The sequence below is a fragment of the Salvelinus sp. IW2-2015 genome, linkage group LG34, assembly GCF_002910315.2.
Source record: "Salvelinus sp. IW2-2015 linkage group LG34, ASM291031v2, whole genome shotgun sequence".
NCBI lineage: Eukaryota > Metazoa > Chordata > Actinopteri > Salmoniformes > Salmonidae > Salvelinus > Salvelinus sp. IW2-2015.
The window spans coordinates 2915088-2935712 of record NC_036873.1 but is presented as its reverse complement, the minus strand read 5'-3'; the positions used below and the strand labels follow the sequence as shown (position 1 = coordinate 2935712).

At 42.1% G+C, this 20625-nt stretch overlaps 1 protein-coding gene across 2 annotated transcripts; it reads right to left on the bottom strand.

Moving 5' to 3' along the window:
* Positions 1-4322: 4322 nt before the first annotated feature.
* LOC111958380 (uncharacterized) lies at positions 4323-19637 on the bottom strand. 2 transcript variants are annotated; one of them, XM_070437199.1, is made up of 7 exons: positions 19164-19637; positions 18611-18735; positions 18280-18453; positions 11242-11406; positions 10746-10857; positions 10406-10533; positions 4323-4528 (listed from the first exon to the last, which is right to left on the bottom strand). In XM_070437199.1, the coding sequence occupies exons 1-7, from the start codon at positions 19420-19422 to the stop codon at positions 4406-4408; spliced, it is 1086 nt and encodes a 361-aa protein (XP_070293300.1). In that variant the 5' UTR covers positions 19423-19637; the 3' UTR covers positions 4323-4405. The 2 variants fall into 2 exon arrangements, with proteins under 2 accessions (XP_070293300.1, XP_023990624.2); XM_024134856.2 differs by lacking the exon at positions 4323-4528 and having other exon boundaries at positions 5634-10533.
* Positions 19638-20625: the final 988 nt, after the last annotated feature.

Here is a 20625-nt window from a genome sequence, read left to right as displayed (position 1 = left end):
ACAACATCTCCACCCCGCTGATCCTCAACACTGGGTCCCCACAAGGGTGCGTTCTCAGCCCTCTCCTGTACTCCCTGTTCACCCACAACTGCGTGGCCATGCACGCCTCCAACTCAATCATCAAGTTTGCAGACGACACTACAGTGGTAGGCTTGATTACCAACAACGACGAGACGGCCTACAGGGAGGAGGTGAGGGCCCTCGGACTGTGGTGTCAGGAAAATAACCTCACACTCAACGTCAACAAAACAAAGGAGATGATCGTGGACTTCAGGAAACAGCAGAGGGAGCAGCCCCTTATCTACATTGACGGGACAGTAGTGGAGGGGGTGGAGAGTTTTAAGTTCCTCGGCGTACACATCACGGACAAACTGAAATGGTCCACCCACACAGACAGCGTGTTGAAGAAGGTGCAGCAACGCCTCTTCAACCTCAGGAGGCTGAAGAAATTCGGGTTGTCACCAAAACACTCACAAACTTTTACAGATGCACAATCGAGAGCATCCTGTCGGGCTGTATCGCCGCCTGGTACGGCAGCTGCTCTGCCCATAACCAGAAGGCTCTCCAGAGGGTAGTGAGGTCTGCACAACGCATCACCAGGTGCAAACTACCTGCCCTCCAGGACACCTACACCACCCGATGTCACAGGAAGGCCAAAAAGATCATCAAGGACAACAACCATCCGAGCCATTGCCTGTTCACCCCGCTATCATGGTCAGTACATGTGCATCAAAGCGGGGACCGAGAGACTGAAAAACAGTTATCTCAAGGCCATCAGACTGTTAAACAGCCATCACTAACATTGAGTGGCTGCTGCCAACATACTGACTCAACTCCAGCCACTTTAATAATGGAAAAATTGATGTAATCAACTTATCACTAGCCACTTTATATATAATGTTTACATACCCTACATTACTCATCTCATACGTATATACTGTACGCTATACCATCTACTGCATCTTGCCATCTTGATGTATTGTATCACTAGCCACTTTAAAACAATGCCACTTCATATAATGTTTTCATACCCTACATTACTCATCTCATATGTATATACTGTACTCTGTACCTCCTACTGCATCTTGCCTATGCTGTTCGGCCATCACTCATTTATATATTTTTATGTACATATTCGTATTCATTCCTTTACACTTGTGTGTATAAGGTAGTTGTTGTGGAATTGTTAGGTTATATTACTTGTTAGATATTACTGCATGGTCGGAACTAGAAGCACAAGCATTTCGCTACACTTGCATAAACATCTGCTAACCATGTGTATGTGACAAATACATTTGATTTGATTTAATCACCGAAATGAAAGATAGTCAGGTTGCATCCAAAAACGATGGATAGAGGACTATTTTTTGTTAATTTTGACAGCAAGGAAATATTTTTTTTAATTCAGTGCGGCCCTCCAGACCTCTTTGAGCACTTCACAACAACTTCTTGATACTGTTTATATATCTTTTCCCCCCGTTTTTTAAACACCAAATACAAACATACACATACGAACAACAACTTACAGACAGACGCACACAAACAAAGACTACATCTCCTCTGCCCAGACCCGCATGCTCACACCACCCCCATTTGCCATGTTTCATTTAGTAAATAATAGGAAATGCAATAAATCAGACTCAGCTAAATGTTCATCTTGCCATTCCTCTGCATCGGACGTGGATCTTGGCACTACAGGGATGACTCGTGAGGACGCGCTCTTGCATTATCCTCTGCGCGCTCCCGAGCCAACTTCAGTTCCAGTAGCTGTAGTTTTCTCCGAAATGCCTTTTTTCTTTCTGACTTTGATTTATTTCTAAACGTAACATTACATAGTCTTCCTCTACGAGTTTACAGATCTCTGCTACGGTCAACATCCATACAGTTAGCAGCTAGCGTTAACTAGATAATGTCAACAAAGTCATGACTACAACGCGAATTAAAGACTACCGGGGGTAAGTATGTGATACTGTGCTGTTAAATTAGTCATATTTTGAGTTCCAGGGTGTGAATAAATGTCTAAATAAAAACCGATAACGTGGAAATTGTTGTTGGTCACTTCACTATTATTCTTTGGTATAATGGCGTTTGCAACAATTATATGTGCATTCCGCCACCTACTGTAGAGGTGGATAATAAAGTCCCCCGTCCCGTCCCCTCACAAAAAATGTGGTGTACAAAATAATACACATAAAGAAATGTTAATTAAACTAAATCAGCCTGCTTTTCTGTTCTAGTCAGGTTGATACACAAGCTCAGAACGATCCTGTGAGGGCGGGACATTTCCTGGCTACAGTTGTCCTTAACAGCTTCTGCTGTTAAGTCTTGGAGGCCAAAAATCGTCTTGGCTACAGATATAATGATGTCCAGCTTATTGGACACGTGTGCAGTACAGTTAATAACTGTAGCTATAAATGCTACAAAATACAACTTATTCACAATAAGTGTATCCAGATCACTTGATTGACGTATAACATTTGCATCCACTCCACTTCTTCAGATCTGTGGCCTCTTCCCCTTCAACTTTCTTCACCGCCTCCACATAGGAGATTTGCTGTACAGCACTGATCCTTGACACCTCAACCTCTTTCACCCTAACAGGGCACTCAGGGAATTTGGAAATATGATCCCCACCAGAAGGTGTTTAGCTTGTCTGGGAGCAAGACGTTGGTGTCCGCGACGTGGCTGGTTTTCCCTTTGTAATCCGTGATTGTCTGTAGACCCTGTCACATACATCTCGTGTCTGAGCTCTGACTGTAAACACAAATTCCACAGAAGAGAATATGAAGGTTTATATAAGAAATTCTTTGCTGTAAACACGATATTATAACCACAGTCAAGCCAATCACTGTGATTTAAGTACCTAACATTATGGACCCATTGGAGTTTATTTTCAAGTTAGTATTTTTTAACTCGGGAGAGGCGAAGGTCATTCGTCCTCTGAAACGCAACCCATCCAAGCTGCACTGCTTCTTGACACAATGCCCGCTGAACGGGCCGGGCGCACCTGTAGCGGGCCCATGTCAAGAGTCGCTAGTGCGCGATGGGACAAGAACATCTCCCCAAACCCTCCCCTAACACGGACGACGCTGGGCCAATTGTGCGCCGCCCCATGGGTCTCCCAGTCGTGGATGGCTGAGACAGGGCCTGGACTTGAACCAGGATCTCTAGTGGCACACTGCGCCACAACCAGGATCTCTTAGACCATTGCGCCACTCAAGGAGACCTATTTTTAAGTTTTGATTCAAGAATTAAGTATAATGTTTTGTTTCGACTGTAATAAGTAAAACTCAGTCCCTGCAATGACAAACAAAAACCAGTCAGTTAGTACAGAGTCAATTTTGTATTTAATTTAAACAAAATGGTCATATAGTCAACTGTGAACTACATTACTTTTATTGCACAAAACGATAAATGAAAACATTCATTTTAGAATACTTTGGAAAAGGTTCAACATTACATTACACACGACCTCACGTCAAGTAAACATTCATTAAGGCACGGTCATTATCTCAGTATAAAACAGTATCAACCTAAAGGGACAAAGCATTTTTACAGACACCATCACCATAATCATCTACTCTGCCTCATCATCCTCAGTTCACCTCATCCACTTTCCTATATATCCAAATCCAACAGAATTCATTACAATCTAACTAGTTCTACATTATACAAGCGCTGTGAGTATTTTATGCATTTTCAGTGCGTACAGGCAAACAGCCTCTCTCTCGTGTGGACCTTCAGGTGCCTCTTCAGGTGGTGCTGGTGGGAAAACCTCTTATCACACTGGGGGCAGCTGTATGGTTTCTCCCATGTGTGGACTCTCTGGTACCTCTTCAGCTTGGAGGAATGGGAGAAACTGGCCCGACACAGGTGGCAGCCGAAAGGTTTCTCCCCTGTGTGCATCATCTGGTGGATCTCCACCTGTTGGGGGAAACTGAAGGCTTTCCCACAGAACGAACACGGGAAGCGCTACTCTTTGCCACAAGATCTGTTGATAGCGTTACTACTACTGTCATTTGTCAATAGGCTTGTGTAGCCATTTAGTGTTGATGCACTGGCATTGTCTGAGGTTTGGTTTAACATTAGGAGAGTGTGAGGAGGATGAAGGCCAGGGAGTGTCTGTGCTGTTGCAGGGTCCATGTTCCAATTGATAGATCCTATAGAAGGCATGGTGAAGGCAGCACCTGTTAGAGTTAACCTGAGGCGCCATCAGTCTCTCTGAATCACAACTATAGGAGCAGGAGGGAGCATCGCTAGCCGAGTCTGTGTCTGTTCTCTCCAGCTGCATACGGACACCTCCCCGCAGATGTTGTTTTGTGTTCAACTGTCTGTTTCTGGTAGTGGTCAACAATGTTGTTCCCCAGTCCAGAGTTGAGGACGCTGTCCCATCCACTGACCTCCACTATGTCACCTCTGGTCCTTGCCTGCTCAGTGATGTTGTCCACTGGGCCCTTGGCTGCACCAGTCTGGGTCTGGGAATCCAAGATGGCTCCCCAGTCTCCTCTGTTAGCCTCCAGCCAACAACCTGCAGAAAGAGGTTAGAAAAATACTTTACAAACATGGCAGAGAACTCGACATATGAAGTATTTTGTCAATTACCTGCTGAAGTTTATGCATTATGTTTGTGGTTTTTTTGTATGTAAACACAAGTTGTTTCATTTTATGAATGAAGAAAAAAGTATAGCCAGGCGCATCACTATTCCTATTGAAAACCATCTTGTCGCCCTCACCAGGGTCTTGACCTGCCTGCAGTTCGTCGTCGTAACCGACTTCAGTGGGCAAATGCTCACCTTGGATGGCCACTGGCCCGCTTGGGAAGTGTGCTCTTCACAAATTAATTCCAGTTTCAACTGTACCGGGCAGATGGCAGTGTGTATGGTGTCTTGTCTGCAAGCGGTTTGCTGACGTCAACACTGTGAACAGAATGCCCCGTGGTGGTGGAGTTATGGTATGGGCAGGCATAAGCTATAGATAATTTACACAATTGCATTTTATTGATGGCAATTTGAATGCACAAAGATACCGTGACGAGATCCTGAGTCCCATTGTTTTACCATTCATCCGCCACCATCACCTCATGTTTCAGCATGATAATGTATAGCCCCATGTCACAAGGATCTGTACACGGTTCCTGGAAGCTGAACATTTCCCACTTCTTTCATGGCCTGCATACTCACCAGACACCATTGAGCATGTTTGGGATGCTCTGGATCGATGTGTAAGACCGCGTGTTCCAGTTCCTGCCAATATCCAGAAACTTTACACAGCCATTGAAGAGGAGTGGGACAACATTCCACAGGCCACAATCAACAGCCTGATCAACTCTATATGAAGGAGATGTGTCGTACTGCATGAGGCAAATGGTGGTTTTCTCATCCACGCACTTACTTTTTTTTTAAAGGTATCTGTGACCGGGTGGCGCAGTGGTCTAGGGCACTGCATCGCAGTGCTAGCTGCGCCACCAGAGTCTCTGGGTTCGCGCCCAGGCTCTGTCGCAGCCGGCCGCAACCGGGAGATCCGTGGGGCGACGCACAATTGGCATAGCGTCGTCCGGGTTAGGGAGGATTTGGCCGGTAGGGAGGGTTTGGCCGGTAGGGATATCCTTGTCTCAGTATGTAAAAAAAAATGTAATAAAATGTATGCACTCTACTGTAAGTCGCTCTGGATAAGAGCGTCTGCTCTTGGCCGGTAGGGATATCCTTGTCTCAGTATGTAAAAATGTAATAAAATGTATGCACTCTACTGTAAGTCGCTCTGGATAAGAGCGTCTGCTAAATGACTAAAATGTAAATGTAAAAAAATGTGACCAACAGATGCATATCTGTATTCCCAGTCATGTGAAATCCATAGATTAGGACCTAATGAATTAATTTAAATTGACTGATTTCCTTATAGGAACTGTAACTCAGTAAAATCTTTGAAATTGTTGCGTTTATATCTTTTTTTAAAGATATGATCCGTTATTGATGTCACTTGTTAAATCCACTTCAAATCAGTGTAGATGAAGGTGAGGAGACAGGCCTGTTCACCTGTTAGGAATTTTGTTAATGAATAGTTAAAACAAATTCTTGCTTTAGATAAAACTATAACTAATTGAACTCTGCACGCCTGGTGAAAAGAGATTTGTGTTGTGGGTTATAAAGTAAGCAGAAAGGGTCATTAAACTATGGTTGAACTGACCCAACTTAGCCCTGAGATGTTTAGATAAGGCTGTGGGTAACTTTTTAGGTCTTCCATTATCTTGAGTTGTCTGCTAAAGTGGTAATAAATTATAGTGAGCCTTCAGGATAATTGATTATATTATGTGTCATATGTGTGTGCTGTGAAGTTGGAATTAACTTTTGAACCTGTTTTCTATTTGTCAGGACAATGAGACTTATTCTGTAACCTATGACGTCATATCTTGTATATAAACCTGTGTTTATGATCAAATGGCAGCGTGCTCCGAGAATAAACACTATTATCTAATTTTAATAAGACTGTATCCTGTCTATTTTATGTTAATAAGTATCTTACAAATTCTTATAAATAGACAGATTGAATTTAATTAATGAGTAGAGGAATTATTTAATTCCACTAACATCACCCCACTACCATCTAGACGGTGGAGACAATGCTGGGACCGAGAGAATGAAAAACAGCTTCTAGCTCCAGGCCATCAGACTATTAAATAGTCACCACTAGCTGGCCTCCGCTCAGTACCCTGCCCTGAACCTTATTCACTGTTAATAGCCGGCTACCACCTCGTACTCTACCCTTCACCTTCGTTTGCTGCGCTATGTACATAGTAATTGAACACGGGTCACTTTAATGTTTATATACTGTTTTACCCACTTCCTATGTATATACTGTATTCTAGTCAAGGCTCGTCATATATAACTAATGCTGGCTGTACACACCTTTTCTATTCATAATGTCTATAGACATCTTTATATATACACAAACACACTGAGTATACCAAACATTAGGAACACCTTCCTAATATTGAGTTGTAACCCTCCCTTTTGCCCTCAACAGCCTCAATTCGTCGGGGCATGGACTCCACAGGGTTTCGAAAGCGTTCCACAGGGATGCTGGCCCATGTTCACTCAAAGGCTTCCCACAGTTGTGTCAAGTTGGCTGGATGTAATTTGGGTGGTAGACCATTCTTGATACACACAGGAAAATGTTGAGTGTGAAAAACCCAGCAGCATTGCAGTTCTTGATACACACAAACCGGTGCGCCTGGCACCTATTACCATACCCCTTTCAAAGGCACTTAAATATTTTGTCTTGCGCATTCACCCTCTAAATGGCACACATACACTATCCATGTCTCAAGGCTTAAAAATCCTTCTTTAACCTGTCTCCTCCACTTCATCTACACTGATTGAAGTAGATTTAATAAGTGACATCAATAAGGGATCATAGCATTCACCTGGATTCACCTGGTTAGTCTATTTAATGGAAAGAGCCATGTAAATGGGGGTGGGTTGCGACATTTGGATGTATCTAAGCTTCCCTGTAGTCTAAGAAGTCACTAGTGTTTCCCTGCGAGTGTCCTCCTCGTAACTGAGTCTCGTCTGAATTCCATGTCAGAAGAGCGTCGCCCTCCACTTTCACAGTCACCTCATCTACGACCAGACCCTCTCCTTTCTTATCTAGGGACCCTTCAGAGTTTACACTACTACTGTACTGGTTCCAGTCCCCTCTCATTGGATTAGACTACAGTGCCTTCAGAATGTATTCATACCCCTTGACTTATTCCACATGTTGTGTTACAACCTGAATTCCAAATGTATTAAAAAAAAAAATGCTTACCCATCTACACGCAATACCCCATAATGACAGTGAAAACATGTTTTTTGAAATTTTATTGAAAATGAAGTACAGAAATGTCTTATTCACAACCGAAACAAAAGTATTCACACCCGAGACAATACTTTGTAGAAACACTTTTGGCAGCGATTAAACCTGTGAATCTTTCTGTGTAAGTCTCCAAGAGCTTTCTAAACCTGCATTTAAACTGCATCAAGCTCGGTCAAATTGCTTGTTAATCAATGCTAGATAACCATTTTCAGGTCTTGCCATAGATTCTCAAGTAGATGTAAGTCAAAACTGTAAAATTCACTGTTTCTTGGTAAGGAAGTGTAGATTTGGCCTTGTGTTTTAGGTTACTGTCCTGCAAAGGTGAATTAATCTCCCAGTGTCTGGTGGAAAGCAGACTGAACCAGGTTTTCCTCTAGGATTTTGCTTAGCTCCATTCCGTTTCTTTTTTATCCTGAAAAACACTGCAATCCTTAACGATTACAAGCATTCCCATAACATGATGCAGCCACCACTATGCTTGAAAATGTGGAGAGTTGTACTCAGTAATGTCTTGTATTGTTTTTGCTCCAAACATAACACTTTGTATTCTGGACAAAAAGTTAATTGCGTTGCCACATTTCTTGCAGTATTACTTTAGTGTATTGATACACCATCCAAAGTGTAATAACTTCACCAAGCTCAAAGGGATATTCAATGTCTGCTTTTTTTTTACCCATCTACCAATAGATGCCCTTCTTTGAGAGGCATTGGAAAACCTCCCTGGTCTTTGTGGTTGAAATTCATTGCTCGCATGCGGGACCCTTACAGATAATTGTATGTGTGGGGTACAGAGATGGGGTAGTCATTCATGAATCATGTTAAACACTATTATTGCACACAGAGTGAGTCCATACAACTTATTATGTGACTTGTTAAGCTCATTTTTACTCCTGAACATATTTAGGGGTTGAATACTTATTGACTGCTTTTAAATAATTATTTAAAGTATTTAAATACTTACTTATTGACTGCTTTTTTGTCACTGGCTTTTAGGCCAGTGACAAAAAAAAAATCAACATTTTAAATGCAGGCTGGAACACAACAAAATGTGGAAAAAGTCAAGAGGTGTGAATACTTTCTGAAGGCACTGTATATGCCTGACATCACTAAATGTCTGGATACAATATAGACTACCCAGGAATATTCAACACATCTGTTACTCTCGTAATTCCAAATGCATCTGTGTAACACTCACCACTGCATCCTGTATCAAAAGGTTGGCTGGTCCTCATTAACGTCCCTTTTTGTTTACAAGTCTTTACTACACAAGTTTCCAACTTACCTAACTTTGTTGGTTAACTCTTGAAGTTCCTCGGGTCTCCACCGAACTAGGTAAATCCACTTTTAGTTATAAATGCACCTCATTGCTGGAAGCAACTACAAAATACATTACAATTGGATGTTCTGGTGCCGCTCATGCAATTCTTACTGAGGAATGTAACTGTTTTTCTTGAATATTTGTGTTGTGCTGTATTTCTTTGTTTTACATTGTATCTGATTTTATTTTATCCTATTCATTGTATATGCAGAGCTCCCTTGTGAAAGAGACCCTGGTCTCAATGTTAACTCCCTGTTTAAATAAAGGTAAAATCAAAAATATATTTTCTACTGACAATAATGACAATTCATCTTTGTCTTTAATGCAGGGTTTAATCTAAACCGCAGACGCTATTAAGTGGAATGTTTTTTCTGCAGGTGTATCTTGAGGTAGCTCCTTTCTGAGAACCTCCTCCTGCAGTGCGAACCACCTCTCTCCCATGTGGACCTTCAGCTGGTGCTAGCAGGAGAATCCTTTCTCACACTGGGGTCAGCTGTATTGTTTCTCCCCTGTGTGGACCCTCTGGTGTCTCTTCAGGTTGCCAGCATGGGCAAAGCGCATGTTACACTGGGTACAGCTGAAGGGTTTCTCCCCTGTGTGGACTCTTTGGTGCCTATTCAGGCTGGACGATTGGGAGAAAGTGGCCCGGCACAGGTGGCAGCCATATGGTTTCTCCCCCGTGTGCATCCTCTGGTGGATCTCCACCTGTTGGGGGAAACTGAAGGCTTTCCCACAGAATGAACACGTGAAGCGCTTCTCTATGGCGCTGCCACCTTTACTGATTCTGTCTCTACTACTGTCATTTGTCAATGGGCTTGTGTAGCCATTTAGTGTCTGAGGTCTGGCATTGTCTGAGGTCTGGTTTAACATTAGGAGAGTGTGAGGAGGACGAAGGCCAGGGAGTGTCTGTGTTGTCACAGGGTCAATGTTCCAGTTGATAGATCCTATAGAAGGCAGGCTGAAGGCAGCACCTGTTAGGGGGGTAACCTGAGGCGCCATCAGTCTCTCTGCCTCACAACTATAGGAGCAGGACGGAGCATCGCTAGCCGAGTCTGTGTGTGTTCTATCCCGCGGCATTCCGACACCACCCCGTCCCCGCAGACCAAAGTTATGCCCCGCCCTGTTGTCATGGAGACTATGTTCAGATGTTGTTTTTGGTTCGACTGTCTGTTTCTGGTTATGGTTAACAGTGGTGTTCCCCGGCCCAGAGTTGAGGAGGTTGTCCCATCCACTGACCTCCACTATGTCGCCTCTAGTCCTGGCCTGCTCAGTGATGTTGTCCCTTAGGCCCCTGGCTGCACCCGTCTGGGTCTGGTAATCCAAGATGGTCGCCCAGTCTTCTCTGTTAGCCTCCAGCCAACTAACTGCCGGAAGAGGTTAGAAAATAGACTTTAAACATTTTTTTGAGTCAAGTTCAGACATTATAATGTGTTTTTCTATGCAAACATAAGTTCTATTGATTTCATTTGATGTATTGAATGAAGAAAAAAAATAGGCACATCACTTCAATGTGCTGTATTACTATTCCCATTGAAGATCTATTACTGTATGTAGGCTATATGTATTTCTCCCTTACCTTGCTCCCCCATCTTTAATCCAGTCAGCAGATCAATGCTCTCTGGTCCGTCTTCTATTGTCTCCTCTTTGACCAGCAGCAGATCAGGCTTCCCATCCTCCATGTCTACTGACTGTAAGAGATACAGAGTGAGAGGATGTTGGATCAAGAAATCTGATATGGGCACCCTGCTATGGAGCATCTTCTGATTGGCCAATGAGGGATTGCTATGAGTACTATGCAAACATGTTAGTTGATTTGATCACTTCATACTATTTAATGGTTTGATATTTTCAAAGGCATGGTCCCACACAAAATGAATCAAGACCTGGGCCTGTATCCACAAAGAGTATTAGAGTAGAAGTGCTGATCGAAGATCAGGTCCCCAAATGTCTGCATAGTCATTCATTATTATCTAAAAGGAAAACTGATCCTAAATCAGCACTCCTACTCTGAGGCTTTGTGGATATAGACCCTGACCTAATACCATACAGACAGTAGTTTATAGTGGGCTCACCTCAGTGAGACTGTGTGTGGTCCTGTGCTGCTCAGCTGGTTCCTCTGTGGGTTCAGGAGGAGGTGTAGTCTGGTTGTCCTCCATGACCATGGTCCCCTCAGGGTTCCCCAGACCCTCCTCAAACCCCTCCTCCTTCACCAGCAGCACCTCTGGACCCTGATCCTCCTGGAAGAGACAGGTGATACAGATTACAAACATACACTCCCTCAGGTACGTACACACACACACACAGATAATGAACACACTTTCAACATGGAGTGTTTACCCATCCCCAATACGTTTGAGGCCTATACTGTTGTTGTTAAGCCCATCATGGTGGACATAAATATGTTGTTGGTGAATATGAGTCGCCTATTATAATTCAAAAGTTGTCATCAGCCAAACCCAACTAAACTATACAAAAATAAACGCAACACGAAACATTTTCAAAGATTTCACAGAGTTACAGTTCATTTAAGGGAATCAATCAATTGAAATAAATTCATTAGGCCCTAATCTATGGATTTCAAATGACTGGGCAGGGGTGGAGCCATGGGTGGGCCTTGGAGGGCATAGGCCCACCCACTTGGCAGCCAGGCCCAGCCAATCATAATGAGTTTTTCTCCCACAAAAGGGCTTTATTACAGACAGAAATACTCCTGGGCTGACGTGGTCTATAGTTGTGAGGCCAATTGGACATACTACCAAGTTCAGAGAAGTTGGAGTTTATGGTAGAGAAATTAACATTAGATTCTCTAGCAACAGCTATGGTGGACATTCCTGCAGTCAGCATGCCAATTGCACGCTCCCTCAAAACTTGAGACATCTGTGGCATTGTGTTGTGACAAAACGTCACATTTTATAGTGGCCTTTTATTGCCCCCAGCACAAGGTGCACCTGTGTAATGGCCATGCTGTTTATTCAGCTTCTTGATATGCCACAACTGTCAGGTGGATGGATTATCTTGGCAAATGAGAAATGTTCACTAACAGGGATGTAAGCAAATTTGTGCATATGGAAAACGTCTGGGATTTTTCTTTCAGCTCATGAAACATGGGACCAACACTTACTACATTATATTTTTGTTCAGTGTGTTTTGACTTGTACAGTAGGTGTTTATTAGTGTGTAGGTATATTTAGTAAGTCTATAATGGTTATAAAGCACCGTTGTGTGTATTTATTTATTTTTCCAGGTAAGTTGACTGAGAACACGTTCTCATTTACAGCAACGACCTGGGGAATAGTTAGAGGGGGATGAAAGAGCCAATTGTAAACTGGGGATTATTAGGTGACCGTGATGGTTTGAGAGCCAGATTGGGAATATAGCCACGACGCCAAGGTTAACACCCCTACTCTTACGATAAGTGCCATGGGATCTTTAATGACCTCAGAGAGTCAGGACACCCGTTTAACATCCAATCCGAAAAACGGCACCCTACACAGGGCAGTGTCCCCAATCACTGCCCTGGGGCATTGGGATACTTTTTAGACCAGAGGAAAGAGTGCCTCCTACTGGCCCTCCAACACCACTTCCATCAGCATCTGGTCTCCCATCCAGGGACTGACCAGGACCAACCCTGCTTAGCTTCAGAAGCAAGCCAGCAGTGGTATGCTGCTGGCATATAAATGTATGCATGCAGAACAGGGTGAGACCAGATGTGATGTGTACTAAAGAAATTCTCAATGAAAGTCTTAAAAACAAAAAGGGACTTTTTATTCTATTAAACATAAACAAGTTTTAAAGCTGCAATATGTAACTTTTTGTGCAACCTGACCAAATACCCATAGAAATGTGAGTTATAGGTCTGTCTATAAGTCTAAAAAGTGGTAGATCTGTTCTATGTGTGGTAAATCTGTTCCATGCTTCCCCTTAAGTTTAATTTTTGCGTCTTTTACTTTCGGTTTTGTACACCAGCTTTAAACAGCTGAAAATACAACATTTGGAAAACATATTTCACAGCGAGTTTAGATGGTACAATGATTCTCTACACAATGACTGCTTGTTTTGTCACAAACTGAAAATAGGCATATTAGAATTTTAGCAACCAGGAAATGGCAGAGTGATTTCTGCATATTGCATCTTTAAAATACACCATATGAAAACCACACATACAAAAATCTGCATGTACTTGATCAACTGCATTAACTTTCTTATTAAAAGTGTCTTAGAAAAAAACTTAAGCAATTGAACGGAAGTAATGAAAATAGGCATTTGGGAACATCATATAGCTTACACAGTACAAACACAATAGGTAACAGTATTATTAGGGTTATATATACCTTAAAGTGCCTGCTGAAAGTCTCCACACCTCTTGCACAGTGTATACACACAGTATTAAATTGAAAGTTCTTCCTAGCGATCTACACAAGCTACTTCACATTTTCAAAGTGAATGAAAGATTATAGATCATAGTGTGACAGCGTTATGTTATGGGTATGCTTGTCACCGGCAGGGACTTTGTCAGGATCAAAATAAATATGAAAGGAGCAAAGCCCAGCTAAAAAGTTCGAGGAAATCTCCCCTCGGTCTTCTAAAAACCCTGGGATAATGTTTTATTTTTCAGCATTACAATTACACACATGTAATGCCAAAGACACACCAGAATAGCTTTCCAAGAGGTGTTGAGTATTTGAGTAGTCCAGTCTTGAAAATCAGAGAGGTTTGAATATTGCTCGCCATCAATGATTCCCAACCAAATTTACTGAGCTACAGCAATTTTGACAAAAACAATGGATATATGTTGCCCTAAGAGTTGTGCAAAGTTGGTAGAATCTTATTCAAAATTATTTACAGCTGTCGTGGCTGTAAAAAGTGCTTCCGCCAAGTATTAACTCTGGGTTGTGAAGACATATGCAATCAAGACATGGTCGTTTTTTTTTTTTTTTATACATTTGGAAAATGATCTATAATTTTTCTTTCACTTTGAAAATGTGGAGTAGGTTGTGTAGATAGGTAGGGAAAAAACGAATTGAATCCCTTTTTAGATTTAATTTGAAGGCAGCAAAATGTGAAGACTGTGCAAGGGGTGTGTAGACTTTCATTAGAGACTGCATATCCCACAATGTCTAGATGCAATATTCCACCCAGGAATATTCAACAATGAAATCTGTTAAACTCAGTTCAGATACATAAGATGAGACACGACGGTCTTAAGGAGCTAGCTTTGCAGAGAACTAGCTAGCTATTTTGCTGATATTTATCTGACAAGTTTCTAAGGCTCCGATTCTGACCCGATTTAAGCGTGCGTAAATGGAACGTAATTCACTTTTTATGCGCTTTTCTCTCTATTTGTATTCTGACCTTGAACTTAGGCATTTGAATAGCATACTATTCACCCACTATTTGTTTGAGGTTGAGCTAGAATAAATGAAGGTGTGGCGGAGCTGTGTCCAGATACGCCGTATTCCAACCTTGACTTAATTCCCCTCACAATTCCAACACCTTTACGCGCGAGGAAACCATGCACAAGGTCGAGTCAATCTGCCATATTCCAAGTGGAAAAAGTATCTACTTTATTTTTACTGATATAAATGACAGCATTCTCCATGCACTGTAATTTATAAATTAATAAGAGCTATGCAAATTAGTAATCTGTTTGGAAAAGGGGATTGTAAATACACATGGCAATTGTTTTAGATTATTTTTCCTTATGATCCCTGGAGGCAAAGGTGAAACCAGTCATATGGAAGCAAACCGAAAATCATATCAACATGACATGTATTGCGGCTCCTTTTCCACAGTGAAATAAAATGTAAATAGCGCTGCCGTTATTCCGAATTTTAATTGTGTGCCCTCATAATTTGCGTGGATGAAATTTGGAGACCCAAACTATAGGCTTCTGTAGGGCTGAACCTGCCTAGTTGATGTATGCACTTTAGAATGTTTTGATTATATGCCCGGGCTTTTCTTCGTTTTATTTTAAAATTTGTATCATGTTAAATATTAGCCAATATCGAGAGCCAACGTCAGTAATACCCACACACATTTATTTAGCGTCATTCCATTCTGTTTACCTTTCTTTCCTGGTCAGATCTCTCACACACTTGTTGTATTCGTCTCTCACACACACTTGTTGTATTCGGCGCATGTGACAAATAAATGTTGATTTGATTTGTAAATTGTTCCTAAGTGAGGGTGGCTAGCATTAGTGGCTCATAACAGCCTAACGTTGTGCAATAATTTGGGACATGTAGCCTAATTGAATCATTATGGAACTCAGGCCCCACGTAGCAGTTTAAACCTGGAGCCTGGCGCACGGTTCACGATGACTGGACTGTTGTCATACTGCTCCACGATTAGTAAGAAATTAGGGTAGATTTATAGGATTACTGTTCAATCCCTATTGTACACTTTTTTCCACCTTCCAATATTTTAAGGCTTGAACCTGAATATGACAACTTTCAGGATGAATCGAACCACCATTTTTTATTCATCATTATATTTTGTGCGTAAAGGCTGTCCAAAACGTTTATTTTTATTTATACATACTTTCCTAACCCAAAAATGTGCCTACATAATCTACAAGAGTATTTTTAAATCTACCAGTTGGTGCTGAAACAGAAACGAATAGGCATAGATGGCTTTCTTTCAATGATCCCTATATTCTGACCCGTTCTCTCGATGTATTCTATTGAGTCTGTCGACATAATTCTAATTCAAAAGGTACGCCGTATTTAAAGGGATGGTTTAAGCGGAATAAAGTCCTGTGTGGCTCAGTTGGTAGAGCATGGCACTTGCAACGCCAGGGTCGTGAATTCGATTCCCGTGGGGGACCAGTAAGAAAAAGTATCAAAATGTATGCACTCACTACTCACTGTAAGTCACTCTGGGTAAGAGTGTCTGCTAAATTACATGTAAGATGAATGTGCTGAAAACACCATTGAATGAAAACTCCACGAGAAAATTTGGAGCAAGTGGGAAGGTTTTCAGCAGTTTAATTAAATGTATTCAGAGCGTGCAAGGTAGCCACACCTGCAGAGAGCATTATGCGACTGAATAAGGTAAGTCTGAATACCAAATACTGAGAAGTGCGTAGGAAAGGCATAAATTCCTAAATCGGGATTGGGCCCAAAGTGTACCCTGTTTCTGGTGCATGTACAGTTGAAGTCGTAAGTTTACATACACCTTATCCAAATACATTTAAACTCAGTTTTTCACAATTCCTGACATTTCATCCTAGTAAAAATTTGGTCAGTTAGGATCACCACTTTATTTTAAGAATGTGAAATGTCAGAATAATAGTAGAGAGAATGATTTATTTCAGCTTTTATTTCTTTCATCACATTCCCAGTGGGTCAGAAGTTTACATACACTCAATTAGTATTTGGTTAAATTGTTTAACTTGGGTCAAACGTTTCGGGTAGCCTTCCACAAGCTTCCCACAATAAGTTGGGTGAATTTTGGCCCATTCCTCCTGACAGAGCTGGTGTAACTGAGTCAGGTTTGTAGGCCTCCTTGCTTGCACACGCTTTTTCAGTTCTGCCCACAGATTTTCTATAGGCTTGAGGTCAGGGCTTTGTGATGGCCACTCCAATACCTTGACTTTGTTGTCCTTAAGCCATTTTGCCACAACTTTGGAAGTATGCTTGGGGTCATTGTCCATTTGGAAGACCCATTTGCGACCAAGCTTTAACTTCCTGACTGATGTCTTGAGATGTTGCTTCAATATATCCACATAATTTCCCCTGCCTCAGATGCCATCTATTTTGTGAAGTGCACCAGTCCCTCCTGCAGCAAAGCCCCCCCACAACATGATGCTGCCACGTGGAAACGATCTCAACTGCACGTCTCGTCTTCTTGATCTGAATACCCCGTCTTTAGTCAGCTGTTGTACAACATAACATTCTAAAACTAGATAGTTTTATCTTGTCTCATGTCGGCTGTTGTGTCTGAATTGGGCTTAACTCTCGTTATTCCAAATGCATCTGTGGATCTTTTCTGCTGACAACAATAAAAAAATAATCTTTGTCTTTAATGCAAGGTTTTGTTCTATAAGCTATCCAGTGGAATGGTTCATTTCTATGTTATAGAGTGGAATGGTTTTTCTGCTGGTGTATCCTGAGGTATCTCCTCTCTGAGAACCTCTTCCCGCAGTGCGTACAGGCGAACGGCCTCTCTCCTGTGTGGACCTTCAGGTGCATTTTCAGATGGTCCTGGCGGGAGAACCTCTTCTCACACTGGGGGCAGCTATAGGGTTTCACCCCTGTGTGGACCCTCTGGTGCCTCTTCAGGTCACGAGCCTGGGCGAAGCGCATATGACACTGGGTACAGCTGAAGGGTTTTCCCCCTGTGTGGACCCTCTGGTGGATCTCCACCTTCTGGGGGCAGCTGAAGCCTTTGTTACAGAACATGCAGAAGAACCATTTATCTTTACTATCACCTGATGTGGCTCCCCCTCCCTGAGACTGGGCTCTAGCCCTGTCGTTTGAATTCAATGCCTGACTGAAAAGGACGCGGCCGTGTGAATCGGAAGGTGCCATTGATGTGGACACTGGGTCAAGATCCCTGAACACGTGCATAGGGGAGTGGGTCGCAACATTTACATTTGTCTCTATGCTTTCCCTGTAGTCTAAAAAGTCACTGGTGTTGCCCTGAGAGTGTCCTTCCCCTACGTGAGTCTCGTCTACATTCCATGTCAGAGGAGCGTCGCTCTCCACTTTCACAGTCACCTCATCTACGACTATAACCTCCCCTTTCTTATCTAGGGACCCTTCAGCGTATAGACTACTACTGTACCGGTTCCAGTCCCCTTTAGACAGATCAGTCTGTGTCTCTAAACCCAAGGGCATGTTGCCAGGGTCCATCTCTGTAGTGTAAGAGCAAGACGGCTCATCACCGCCAGCGTCTAACGCGTCACAATAGCCATCCCTACCGGAATGAACCATCCTCTGGCTCTGGTGAAATACCGGTAAATACTCTGAGCCAGGAGCAGGAGGACAGACCAGTCTTTCCAGCACCAGCCTCTCTGGGTCTGATCCTGTGTGTAAGAGCCTGTGTGTTACAGTTAAAGCCGTGGTGTCTGTCTCTGACTTGAGGACGGAGTCGGGCCTTCCACTGACCTCCGTGACGCTACGTCGGGTCCTGGGCTGGGGCGCAGAGGTGGTGGGGTCCTCCATGGCTTCATAGGGCGCTCCAACCACTCCAGTCTGGATGTCTCCGCTTTGCCTTGGGCCTTCCTCTCCTTCAGACCTGTGTTGCTTGACCCCAAGACCTGCAGCATCTGCATCTGCAGACTGACACAAGCATTGGATAACATTGTTGTAGGGAAGTCTCACAAGCTCCCCTACGGCAGATCAATTAAAATTTAAGCAAATTAATAGCTGAGCCTTTCTGAAATAAACTGGTCACATTTGATGTACTGTAATTTTAATGTAACACTATTACACTAACCTCTATCACGATAACATGCTGGGTTGACTCTCCATTTCCCTCATCAACAGTATCTGGTTGGTTATCTCTCCATGTATTGTGTCCCGCTGGCTTCACAAAGCTCCTATTGCCTCCAGTGAGCTGTCCTTCACCCGAGAGAGTAATTGGGGTAAAAGAGGTGTTTATGTTAGCTACTGTCAATGCTCAAAGCTATACTGTACACTATTGACAGTTTGAAAAAAGTATAGAATTGACAAGGATGTAAGGTAACAATTCGCATAACTTCTTGATATACTATTTACAGACTGATTGATTATGTTCCAGGCATCATATTGTTTTTATTGAGTAAATAATAGGACATGCCGTAAATCAAGAACATGGTTAGAATATGATAGTGTCATTGTGCAATATAGCTAAGTAATTAGGGGAATTATTGTATATTATCCAAAAACTGACCATGACCCAATTCTGGGTAACACATCTGAACATATGTGCAGAGGGTAAGGGAAGACAGGCACTTAGCTATATATGAACAGCGACAGGCCGCTCAGCCTTGGCCTTCTGCTAAATGTACCTCTTGCCATTCCTCTGTATCGGTCGAGGATCTTGACACTACTAGGGCGACAAGCGAGGACGCGCTCCCGTGCCACCTTCAGTTCGAATAGCTGTAGTTTCCTTCGCAATGCCCTGTTTTCTTTCTGGCTTTGAGAAATTTCCAAACGAAACACCGCATAGTCGTCGTCTACGAGTTTACAGATGTCAGCCACGGCTGCATTCGCTAGCACCTCCATAATGGAGGCTATTTGAGTGTGAAAAACCATACAGTTAGCCATTGTTAGCAACTAGCTAGCGTTACCTAGATAACATCTATCAAACATGCCCTGTCTTCAACGCGAATTAAACACTACCTGGTGTAAGTATGTGATGCTGTGCAGTTAAATTAGTCATAGTTTGAGTTCCAGGGTTTTAATAAACGTCTAAATAACAACAATAAAACGCTAACGTGGTAATTGTTCTAGGTCACTTTTCATTTCCGTTAACACTGAAGAGAAAGGATGTTATTGGGTGGAGTCATAGCTCATAGGTTGTGGTTAAATGAAAAACTATGTGCGCTGTTTTTTGAAATACGGTACTATCAGTCAGTATTTTTTAAATCTGAGAGCAGACTTGTTTAGAAATAAGTGTGTTAGCAAGAACAGAGTAGAATCAAATACAATACAATTCCATCTACATCACCCCAGTAAGGTAAATAGTAAACTGTCTTAGCTTTAGATTACCCAAAAATTGCTACATTGATGAATTTCTACACAATCTGATATGACCCTTTGTGTCACTTATTGTAAATAAGAATAACATGTTTCTAAACACTTTTATACATGAATGTGGATGCTACCATGCTTACGGATAATTATGAATGAATCGTGAATAATGATGAGTGAGAAAGTTATAGACTCACAAATGTCATACCCCCCAAAATTGCTAACCTCTCCTGTTATTGTAATGATGTGTTTGGGGTATGATATTTGTGCGTCTAACTTTCTCACTCATCATTATTCACGATTCATTCAGGATTATCCGTAATCATGGTAGCATCCACATTCATATAGAAGTGTTTAGAAACATTCTATTCTTATTTACAATAAAAGTGACTCAATTGACACAATATTATTTACCATTCATTTCTATTGGGAAAAAACATTTCTGAAACACAACCAAAGCAAACAGCAAATGCATCCAACAAATGTGTATAGTCACAAGCTTTAGTCATTGCGTGCAATGAATGTGGGACCAAATACTTTAACACACAAGTGCATTTGTCCCAATAATTTTCTCGCCTAAAATGGGGGGTCTATGTACAAAAAGTGCTGTAATTTCTAAATGGTTTACCCGATATGAATGAAAATACCCTCAAATTATAGCTGACAGTCTGCACTTTGACTTTATCAATCATTGTTTGATTTCAAATCCACACTGAGTATAGAGCCAAAAGAAGAAAAAATGCTTCACTGTCCAAATAATTATGGAGGTCACTGTAA